Source organism: Pseudomyrmex gracilis, unplaced genomic scaffold, assembly GCF_002006095.1.
Source record: "Pseudomyrmex gracilis isolate BER0280 unplaced genomic scaffold, ASM200609v1 scaffold_29, whole genome shotgun sequence".
Taxonomy (NCBI): domain Eukaryota; kingdom Metazoa; phylum Arthropoda; class Insecta; order Hymenoptera; family Formicidae; genus Pseudomyrmex; species Pseudomyrmex gracilis.
This window is the reverse complement of record NW_018020613.1, coordinates 828,023-838,885: the sequence shown is the minus strand read 5'-3', so window position 1 is coordinate 838,885 and position 10,863 is coordinate 828,023. Positions and strand designations below refer to the sequence as shown.

Genomic DNA, 10,863 nt, shown 5'->3' with positions numbered 1-10,863 from the left:
TGTGTGTGTGTGTGTGTGTGTGTGTGTGTGTGTGTGTGTGTGTGTGTGTGTGTGTGTGTGTGTGTGTGTGTGTGTACACTCTACAATTCACATATGATGTGTATATCACATATGATGAAGTGTCACTTATGATAATTATGTAAACTTTTTAATTTAAGATTTATTTAGTTTAGTGATATAATTGTGTGTGTGTGTGTATATATACACTCTACAATTTCAAATCTTCTTATATCCACATTGTGTATTAATGTTCTTGATTAAATATATCACTATTGAAGTGTTTGAAACCACTTAACGAAATCATTTGCTACTTCTTCCAAGTTGATTCCCAGTTGTTGAAAGTACCATTTACTTGTTGCCGGATATATTAGCGCTACAGCAATCATACTTATTGCCACAGGAGTAAGCAACATCCAAATTAACTGCAAGTAATCAGAATTAATGACAAAGTAGTACGTTAAATAAATTGGCAATACGTACATGAAGTATCCAAAACATAAGCAACCATCCTATAAACACTGCTGCAATTGTGATCAAATACGGAACGTATTCTGGACGGAGAATATGTCGTAAGAAAGGAAATTTGTCGCTCAAATCGGTGAGGGCGGTTTTCAGCTGTTGTGAAAAATACTTTTATCAACATAAAATTGTATAATCAATATAAAAGTTAAGAAATAAAGTATCAAAAAGAACTTACATCCATTTCTTGTTTGATGCAAACTGTCCGGCAAGAGTAACAATATAAAAATTTTAATTTATCAGTTTGAGTAAAAGATCATTCGATATAAACTTTTAAAAGTAAATTACGACATTTTAATAAATTTCTTGTGACTCGTGCATGTACACGAACAGAAAATAATTTTGTTGGACGAGACAATTTCATGATCATTTGCTATCGATTTGCGATATAACAATAAACCGATTACTTCGCTTACTTAACTTTATAGTTTTTTTTTTTCTGCAGTGTATATCCATTACAATTATAATGAGTGCGAATCACTTTTTATCTCTTTGTAAATACATACAAATTTAATTTTCTCTTATAAATTGTCATACAATATAATTTACAATATACACATGTATATAAAGTTGTGTAAATAAATATTTTTTGTATAAATACGTTTTTTCTGATATATAATCCATAGTAGATATCTTAGTTCGTAGTTGATACTTTCGTCGAACTATTGTCTTCCGACTGATCCTTGAAAGGTTCAATAATTCCTTTATATGCTGACGATGAAGCAGGAGATTCGATTTTTAAAGGTCGAATCTCTTCAGGTAATTCTTCGAGAACGCATCTCTTATACGGAATGAAAGGAGTTTGCATATTTACAGACAATGTTTGCCGTAGATTTGCTTTATCACACTTTGCTTCGTCACTCTTTACATGTGTACACAGTTTGTGGAACACCGAGGATGTCATTTCTGCCATCAGGATTGTTAAAACCTACACACGACCAGGTGTTCAAAATTAACTGACCACGAGGCTATTTAGCCCTGGTCTTGGTTACTGGTTAAATAGTTATTTAATATACAAGATAATATAAACTTTTAATACTAATACAAAATCTTCTTGTACATGTTTGAAAATGTTTAAATTAAAAGCAAATAAAGATTGTAAGAAAAACATTTGTTCTACTAAACAAAATTGAAACATTTAACTATATACTCACAATGATCAAATTTGTGGATTGTCGCAATAAGAATAAAGCAGTGGGATGTACCAAGAGAATCGTTATTTCCATCAAACGTGAAACAGCAGCAACGGAAAAGAGAATTCCGGACAACATCAACAAAATTATAATTTGACAGAGTGCAATTACCACCTATAATACAAAAAAAACAATCGCAAGATTTTACATTTAAAAAGAAATTATTTGGAAGTTATGATTTATTGTTTACCTACATATGAATCATACAAAAAATCGTTCTTACACAAAGAATCCACATTGCCGATGTTTTACAAGGTTTATAAACAAGAAATTGAATTTGCAATTTTATCAATTGCAGATTCTTCGCAATCCTGTTAATGAAGATAGAGATTTTTCGATAGAGATTTGACTCTTCATAATTAGTTGCGTCATAACTCGGCCCCACTCAACGACGAGTGAGCTTTTTTTAAACGTTTCTGTAATAATGCCTTTACACATGTGAAGTCGCACCAAGTCGAGTCTGGTTAAACGCGAATTGTCCAACATTAGCGCAACTTCATGTGACACTACTTAAACTTTACAACGTATGCATCATATAAATACTTATACCAGTACTATGTAATTAGTTCAGTCAAATTAATACATGCTTAGTACATGCTTTTTTATTAATATACACGCTCTAAACTATTACAAGGAAAAAACGAAAAGACACGTTTCGAGCTCGCTCCGAGTATAAATAATAGCTTCTTCTAAGAATGCTATTATTATAAACATTTTATTACCATAAAAAATAGCACTTAAGAATTGAATAAAAATAATTATGTAAAATGTAATCATTAAAAATATACTTAAAAACAAATCTGTTTTATATAATTCTTATAACGTCATATTCTTAAAGATCTTTTCTTTTAGAAATACTTGATACATCACTCTCCTGTCCAATGTGTCTGTATCTCACGTTCCTAAAATAGAAACAATACATTGTAACATATATAATATTTTTATTTTTATTATTGAAAAAAAATGATTTAAAAATAATAAAAATAATTTAAAAATAACTTATATATATACACATATGTTATATAATAATATATTTCAAATTGTAAATAAATAATTATGTAACTTACTCTAGCAAGTTCTTGATCGTAGAGGTTTTGGCACGATTGTATAAAAGCTGCAGTTTCGTCTTCCTTTTTTCTAATTTCGGTTTTTAACTTATTTCTTTCCGAACATTTTTCATTGAAGCAAGTTTGTATTGCTTCTAAATTAGCTTTTTTTTCTTTTTTTTCACTAATTTATAAGTAAGCAACATTATTATTACAGTGTTTCATATAGAAAATAATAAATCGCGCATGTAAATGTTAAATGTGTAAAAAAAATTAAAGTCAGTTGTGAGTTTTATGCAACTTACATAATTAATTCGCTAAATAAGTTACACAATGGTGCGACATCTTCCTCACGATGCGATTTCACTTCGTTCTTCTCGGCATCTATTTGATCCTTGTGTATTACTAATTTCATTTGCATTTTCTCTATTGTATCATTCAACGAATTGATTTGCTTTTTGCCATCATCTGCTTTCGCCTTCTTATCTCTATACAACACAAAATACATGTTGCATTGATAATTTTCCAAAATGTGCGTAACAAACTATAACAGACGTAAATAAATTACTTTAAATCCTTATATGTATCTTTCAACGCAGAAAATTCATCGTTTATTTTCTGAACAACAGTTAATTTCTCATTTATTTGTTTCATGTTCTCTTTTTTATCCTGAATGGCTTCCTGTATCTCATCGCGTTCTTCTAACTTTTTCTTTTTTGCCTCCTGAAGTTCATCTAAACGAGACTGATACGCTTTTGGCGAATCTACAATCTGTGATTGTAACTCAATTAACTCCTTCGTTATCTGAAAATTACATGTAAAATTCACATATAAGTTTATTTATGTATATAACGTCATATTTCAATAAGAGATTAAGATTTTACTCTAACAATGTTTATTTTACCTTTCCCATTGTAGTTTTAACATGATCATGACGTCCTTTAGCATTCTGATTTTCTCTTTCTAATGTATATTTTTTCTCAGTGAGTTCTACATCCTTCTTTTCGAGTCTCATAATATCTTCTTTTTTTCGCTGAATATCATTCTTAAGCTAAAGCACAACAGTATGCATGTGTGTGAAGATGTGAAAATAGATATACATAAGTTTAAGAGATTATATAAATTAAAACATTAAAGATGCGAATATAAAACTACCTTCTCTATTAAAGTCAGTTGTTTTGCTTTGTGTGTAGCTACTTTATTGACAGACTCTAAAATGTGAGCACTTTTTTCTTTTAGTTCTTCAAATGTCTTAGCTTGAACTTGAATTTCTTCCATTCTCTTACTAAATGCTAATTTCTTGTGCATTGTATATAGTACAAAGTTAGAGAGATATTTCACTTGCTTTCTAAGTCGTTTTGGTCCTACAAATTGTACAAGTGTATTTAATACATTATTCACACAAAATAATATAAATTACATGTACATAATACCCTTAAAACGCTGTAAATTGTTTCTTGTACCTGGACTAGTAATATCAGTAATACTAAAGTCACTCAAAAATATCTTTTTAAGAATTTGTGAAACAACAGCATGGAAATTTATCAGAGTTATCACATCAGAATCTTCATAATACGGCATAACAGCACATTGTTCTAGAAACGGCTGCAACATTAACAGAAACAATAAATCAATTAATATTATTTGCTTCCTAAGTAGCAAAATAGTTTATAATTTACTATTTAAAAGTTATAAATTAGATGTAAAAGACTTACTGTCTCATTGTTATAAATTATTTATAATTCATATGTATATACAATATAAATTATTCTTTTTATAAAAGTTTTACCTGTTTAATTGCATGAACATTTATGGAATAGTATTGCAAGAATTTTGTCAACAAATTTATTATATATTCTTCTGTTGGATTCTTGAGATCTTCAATAGTTGATGGTAATTCAGCATCCAATAATGTATTATGAATTTTATTGAGATTTGGATCCATTTTAAATATTGTCTAAACAGATTAACATATTTTACATACGTATATTAATTTAATAAGAAAAAAATAATATATTTAAACTAATGAATGAATTTTAGTTGTTTTCAAATTCACTGCCAGCACTGAAAATCTATAATTCACATTACTTATAGATTAATATTATAGATTTTCATTACTGGTAAGCTTTGAAACACACAGAAATACATATACAGTGTTTCTAAACTAACAATACAAGAAATATGTGATTTTACATCACAAAAGTACTGTTTCTAGATTCTACAAAAGCGGTAAATTTATATTCTTTATCAAAACTATGTAGATAGATGAAAAGTGAATTATAAAACTTATTTAAAATAAAACAAAGTTATGTTTCCAGTCTAGAAATTGTTTGATTTATATCTCCTAAAAATTTTGATTTTTCACAGAATACTCACAAAATATAAGTAAAATAAATATATCTCTCGTATTCACACACAAAGTAGCAAAAACACAATTCGATTCAATTCTAACGGAACAATTTCAAAACAAAAAACAAAACGGAACGGACTCGAAGTGAACAAATTCTGACCAGCTGATATCGAATTACGTTATACTGTCAACGGTGTTAATATCAAAACAATTTAAATTTCAGTTGGACCTATGTGCACAAAATGAACTTGTAGATCATAAACTCGACGGAATATAGACTTTTAAAAGAAAAAAGAAGAAAAATCTATGGGGATTCCACATGATAGCCAATCAGCTATTAGATCGTCAGATGTTTCGAGTGTGCCGATTGGCCAGCGAGAAAATCATTGACTATGTGTACGAGCAGAGAGAAGACTGAGGCCCGAATTCATAGTCGTCTCTCAGATCTCAGATCTCATCTCATCTCTTTCCCTCTCTTTTTCTCTCTCTCTTTCTCTTTCTCTTGAGATCTGAGATCTGAGATCTGAAGCCTATGTCACACTACGGATTGGGATTGAGATTAGATTGAAATTTGACCAATTAGAAAAAAGAAAACCAATCCTAAGTTTAGTGATCTTCTCTCTGATTGGCCAAATTGCAATCCAATCTCAATCCTAATCCGTAGTGTGACATAGGCTTGAGAGACGACTATGAATTCGGGCCTCAGTTTTCTCTCCGGTAATACCAAAGATAAATAAAATACCTTCAATACCGGTTGATGATAAAGAGAGAATCGCTCATGTTCTTAGACAATGCGTGTGATTCATGGTAGATCGAGCGATCGTAGCAAATATAGCCGTCGCGCAAACGAACGACGAGACGAGGAGAGCGAATTATCGAATAGCGTTGACGAGGTTGGTTACGGTTTCGTCGAGAGTGTGCGGCATTTATGTATCAGCCAAGTTGTCAACAGAAGACACAGGTTTAACAAGAATCCACGGACGCGACATAAGTAAAGTCGAGTGAGTAATCGTTGGCGTCAACCGCCGTGTGCGAGAGCCTTAGCTCGCGCGCAAATTCCGCGTTGATAACCACAAACCTAGTACGTTAGATCGATCGACGAGTATTGAGGAAGACCTCGGCAGCGGCGCCGAGTAACCCGCGCGAATGCACGAATACGTGAGTGAACATTAATCTGTACGAAATTGACGGAATCAGATTTGTGATCTCGACACCAACCGCGATGTAAAAAACCGAGCTCTCGTCAATTGGCATTAAATCGCGTCGCACGCAAATGAAAATGGAGGCGATGTGTGTGTATTGTATATATGTGTATATATATACATGTGTGTATATATATACACACACACACACTTATGTATGTATAAGATATTGACACTTTAGATCGGTGAAAAATAATGCAAAATCGTTGCGATACGGCACGGTATTTTGTTTTTAAAGCTGCATTGACAAATGATCCATCTAATAGATTACAGATTAATATAGTTTAAATATCAACTCATTGATGATAGTGACATGATATAATTGTTCAACAGATAGACTTGCACCTTTTGTTTATAACAATTATTTTGTTGTGTTGTTTCTCAGGCATGAGACGTAAGAGCGAAAGAAACAAATCTAAGGCTTCTCCAGAAAAGAAAGTTGAGAAACCAACGAGGAAGTCAACACGTAGACGTAACAGAAGATCACCATCCACATCACCAGAGAAGGATGTTGAGGAGAAAATTGCTGTTCCACTGAAAGAAGCTGAGAATGAGACAAGCGTGCAGACACGTCTGCAGAGTAAAGAATTGGAACAATTGTCACAGACAAGTGAGGAAAAAGTGCACTCCAGTAAAACGGAAAAGATCGCACCGAAAGAGGTTGCAGACGACAACTGCGGTTCAGTATGGAAAGTAGCTAGAGCTGATGCATCGCCTGGTGAGATACAGAAGCTGAAGCTATGCAGGCAACGCAACATATCTGAAGCATCATCTGATACAGCACCTTCGGGCAGGAACAGTAATACCAAGTCAAGTGGCAAGTGGCAGGAAAGTGGTGAGGGTGTTGCAGAGGAGGCTGACTCGGCAGATGAGCAACTGGTTTCTTGTACAAGAATGCTCAGTAGCCCTGAACAGCCGATTGATCCCTCCTCTTCATACCCAGGTCAGGACTCCAATGAAGAGGTAAGTGATAGCAAGGAGATCCTGCCTGAAACCACTTCAGCCAACTTGTTGTCTGACGATAAACCAAACATAGATCAGCATGGTGAATCGAATGGTGAATCAAATGAGACAAATTGCACTGCTCAAATCGCTGACAGCGAGCCTGGTAAGCCATGTAGCGCGACAGCCACGCCGGTTCCTAGCGCAAACGGCGATTATGCTTGCGAGAAGACCACCGTTCCCGAAGTCACCGTTCCCGAAGTCACCGTTCAGGAAGATAAATCTACAGAAGATATTGGTGAAAAAGCCACGGAAACGTTTAGCAAAGAAACTAGCGTAGATAACGCTCGTAGAGACTCGAGTAGCGAAGAAGACGAGGATGATAAAACGAAAACGGAACCCCCGGCGGACTCGTCATCCGACTCGAATGACGAGTCACGCACTAAGAGAAGAGAGAGAACGAGTAGCGACCGAACATCGCCACGCGCGATTCGTAGGAAACCTCGAAACAAGTACAGAGACTCGTCAAATTCTGAGACGGCCGATTCCGAGGATGAATCTGTCAACAGAAAAGTCTCGGAGACGTATAACGAGGAAATGGAGGAAAGTGAGGAACAGAGAAGGGGTTCTGAAGAAAATAACAAGGAACAATCGGTATCGCAGTGTAGTATCGCTAACTCCGAAGCGAATAACGTTGAAAAGATGGACACTGAGCATTGCGAAATTGTTCAAGATAAACCGGAAGAGAATGCAAGTGAAAAATTGGAACAAATTGCCCCGGCGAATACTCAGACGGTCGCTCATAAGCCCGTTAAAGTTAACTTGAAGAGATCATTGTAAGCACAATATCTTTGCATATACAATATTTTTTTTTTTTAAATAAAGGAATAGTATAGAAGATATTAGATATATATCTTTGTTTTTTACTGAAAATTGTTTCTTTCTAGTTCGACAAGGATACAATCCGAAAAAAACGAAGAGAAAAAGGACGACACTGATTCAAATGTCGATAATGAGTTCAACAGTCAAAATAAGGTACAATAATTTACGCAATTCTGCTGGAGAATATGTCAAACAGATATTCGATCTCATAATTTCCTATTATAATTCACGAATGATGTGCTTTGCAGGAAAACGGCAACGAGCAAGAACCAAAATGTGTGGCAAGAAAACGTCGTTGGGGGACGGCGCTTTCCACGGATACCGCACCTTCATTTTCCATTTCGACCGATTCACTTAAAGTAAAGTTTATTGCATCTCTCTTTTGACTTTTTTTTAGCATCGTGCGCGTGTGTAACCTAACTAACTTATTATTATTTATTTTTATAGGCAATAGTGCCGGGCGCAAAACCGTTATCTATCAACGAAGTTCGTCTTTCCAAAGAGGACGATGAGGACAGAGATCGTCACAGAAGTAACGACAAGCGGTACAATTCCAGTGACAATATAAGCGATAAGACAGCGGATGAAAATGCGCAAAAAAATAGCGCGGCTAAAAAGGGCAATGGAAAAGTGGACAATCATATCGGTACGTATGTACATATTCGTTATAAGAAATTTTCTTAAGGAAGAATTTATAATTCCTAAATTTACATAATATTTCTGACTGTTCCGTAGCGGCGAGACGAAAGATATCGATCATGAAGGAGACATCGAGCCTGAAATCGCCGAGTCCGCCGGCGTCTAAACCTACTAATATCCTTTTGATCAAGAATCTAGTTCGCCCTTTCACTCTGAATCAAATTAAGGAACTTCTCTCACGTACCGGTACCATTGTGGAAAACGGATTCTGGATGGATCGAATTAAGTCCAAATGCATTGTTCAGGTATGCTAGTCTAACACAATCGGAATAACATACTTTACAATTGTCAATTATGATGATAACGAGTAACAATCTTTATTATCTCGATATTACAGTATTCCAACGAGGATCAAGCCTTTGAAACGAGGCAGGCGCTTCACGGGATTTCCTGGCCTATGTCCAATCCAAAAAAACTTCACGTGGAATACGCCACGAAAGAGGATTTGGAAGCAGCACGGGAATCGTCAAAGGAACAGCCGGTCGCTCGCAAGACCGAGCTACTCTCATCAGATACGTGGCAGCAGGATTGGGGTCGCGACGAGAAAACCAATACTACTAAGGTAGGAATCTATGATTTTTTAAGGGTACTGGATATTTTTTAAGGCTGTCTGTTTTCAATCATACTTTAGGTCACTGTGGTGAGAGAGTGGGACTTGGGCAAGGAGGATGGCCAGCAACATGTCAGGGAAAAGGAGCGCGAGAAGAAAGAACACGATAAGAAGCGACGAGCGAGGAGTCGAAGCCCGGCGTTAGACGCACATTTGTCGGCACCAGCTCGCAAGTTCAAGAAGAAGGAGGACGACCCGCCACCGGCCAAACTTCTTGACGATCTTTTCAGAAAAACAAAGGCTATGCCTTGCATATATTGGCTACCACTTACAAATGAGCAGGTAAGTAAATTCGGAAAATATTCGATTCTTTCATTCTCATGTATCTAGACATTTTATCAAGCAGTTATTAAATTCTTATTGCAATAAAAAAAAAAGCAAACAACCAACATATGCAAAACAAATGTTTTGCAATTGCAGATAGTTGTTAAAGAGGAGATGCGTCGGCAACACATGGCGGAACACGCGCGCAGGCTAGAAGAAATGAGACGTGCTGATAGGGACAGAAACAGGGACAGAGATGCCCGACGTCGACGTAGTCCAAGAAAATAGACCACCTTTGGAAAAAAAGAACTTATTTTTCCTCCCTTGATCCAACCTGAATTTAAATGCAGTTTCAGTCGACTCATTCCATCTCCTATGTCAGTCTTGTCTTCTTAACTAACATGTTTTATTATTTATCACATGTGCGTTTCTTTTTTTTTTTTTTTCAGTTCTTTTGTTCGAGAATATTTGAAGTCATCTTCATTATGTTCTTGTTCTGATTTATGTCTCTCTAGCAAAAACAAAAAAGAGTAAAATCTTTAATAAGCAATATTCGAGTATTCTATTTAAAACAATGATTTTTGTTGAATTTTCTCTTGGTTTTTCTCGTTTTTTAATGCTTTTCTTCGTATTTGGTTCAATTCGAATCAAATTTCAAGTTAGACGATGTTGTCATCCAAACGCATAAATCCCAAGAGTCCTTTTGATTCCACGATATGATTCCTCTCCTCATGGATCAACATTAAAACGTACTTCTTACAGGTCAACATTTGTATGTCCCACAGAGAGCCAATAATTGTAGATCAGATGCGGTATAATGGCATTGTTACCGTCAATTGTTCTCGGCAGAGACGATACTTATTCGCATCCTTACGTCGTATTGAAACCACATGTGAGAAAGAAAGAGAAAAAGAGAGGAGAGAGAGAGAGAGAGAGAGAGAAAGATACAGACGATGATTGCGGCATTCTACATCCAATGCTTTACGACGTGGGAGGATCCTCTTTGAAGAAATTAGACGACATACACATTGTCGAATGTGTTACACAATTTGTTCTTTCACCGTTGTTGTTTTCTTTTCATATGGACTGAAGTGGCAAAAGTACATTTAGAATGTATACGACTCGACTCTAAGTACAGTGTGAAGTCGTTCGAAAA

General features: G+C 35.1%; 3 protein-coding genes across 4 annotated transcripts; 1 reads left to right on the top strand and 2 right to left on the bottom strand.

Moving 5' to 3' along the window:
* Positions 1–1,064: 1,064 nt before the first annotated feature.
* On the bottom strand, positions 1,065–2,191 carry LOC109852445. The gene is made up of 3 exons (XM_020423615.1): positions 1,936–2,191; positions 1,674–1,826; positions 1,065–1,447 (listed from the first exon to the last, which is right to left on the bottom strand). Exons 1-3 carry the CDS (start codon positions 1,948–1,950, stop codon positions 1,154–1,156), a joined length of 462 nt encoding a protein of 153 aa, XP_020279204.1. The 5' UTR covers positions 1,951–2,191; the 3' UTR covers positions 1,065–1,153.
* Positions 2,192–2,295: 104 nt separating this feature from the next.
* LOC109852444 (probable kinetochore protein nuf2) lies at positions 2,296–5,369 on the bottom strand. Its single transcript, XM_020423614.1, has 9 exons — positions 5,135–5,369; positions 4,548–4,715; positions 4,222–4,363; positions 3,914–4,122; positions 3,663–3,809; positions 3,327–3,562; positions 3,064–3,246; positions 2,780–2,942; positions 2,296–2,614 (listed from the first exon to the last, which is right to left on the bottom strand). Exons 2-9 carry the CDS (start codon positions 4,701–4,703, stop codon positions 2,579–2,581), a joined length of 1,272 nt encoding a protein of 423 aa, XP_020279203.1. The 5' UTR covers positions 4,704–4,715; positions 5,135–5,369; the 3' UTR covers positions 2,296–2,578.
* Positions 5,370–5,923: 554 nt separating this feature from the next.
* Positions 5,924–10,624, top strand: LOC109852412 (apoptotic chromatin condensation inducer in the nucleus). 2 transcript variants are annotated; one of them, XM_020423548.1, is made up of 9 exons: positions 5,924–6,109; positions 6,696–8,088; positions 8,200–8,287; positions 8,383–8,493; positions 8,582–8,780; positions 8,870–9,078; positions 9,171–9,395; positions 9,465–9,725; positions 9,864–10,624. In XM_020423548.1, the coding sequence occupies exons 2-9, from the start codon at positions 6,698–6,700 to the stop codon at positions 9,993–9,995; spliced, it is 2,616 nt and encodes an 871-aa protein (XP_020279137.1). In that variant the 5' UTR covers positions 5,924–6,109; positions 6,696–6,697; the 3' UTR covers positions 9,996–10,624. The 2 variants fall into 2 exon arrangements, with proteins under 2 accessions (XP_020279137.1, XP_020279138.1); XM_020423549.1 differs by lacking the exon at positions 5,924–6,109 and adding an exon at positions 6,116–6,266.
* Positions 10,625–10,863: the final 239 nt, after the last annotated feature.

Bases quoted from the DNA above. Each gene is read 5' to 3' on its own strand.
- LOC109852445 (XM_020423615.1), bottom strand. The intron at 1,448-1,673 runs GTGAGTATATAG...GGTCGTGTGTAG, and splicing joins AATCCACAAATTTGATCATT to GTTTTAACAATCCTGATGGC.
- LOC109852444 (XM_020423614.1), bottom strand. From the start codon at position 4,703: ATGGATCCAAATCTCAATAAAATTCATAATACATTATTGGATGCTGAA. The intron at 4,123-4,221 runs GTACAAGAAACA...TACAATTTGTAG, and splicing joins TACTGATATTACTAGTCCAG to GACCAAAACGACTTAGAAAG. The intron at 3,563-3,662 runs GTAAAATAAACA...TGTAATTTTCAG, and splicing joins TTAAAACTACAATGGGAAAG to ATAACGAAGGAGTTAATTGA.
- LOC109852412 (XM_020423548.1), top strand. From the start codon at position 6,698: ATGAGACGTAAGAGCGAAAGAAACAAATCTAAGGCTTCTCCAGAAAAG. The intron at 9,079-9,170 runs GTATGCTAGTCT...TCGATATTACAG, and splicing joins AGTCCAAATGCATTGTTCAG to TATTCCAACGAGGATCAAGC. The intron at 9,726-9,863 runs GTAAGTAAATTC...TTGCAATTGCAG, and splicing joins TACCACTTACAAATGAGCAG to ATAGTTGTTAAAGAGGAGAT.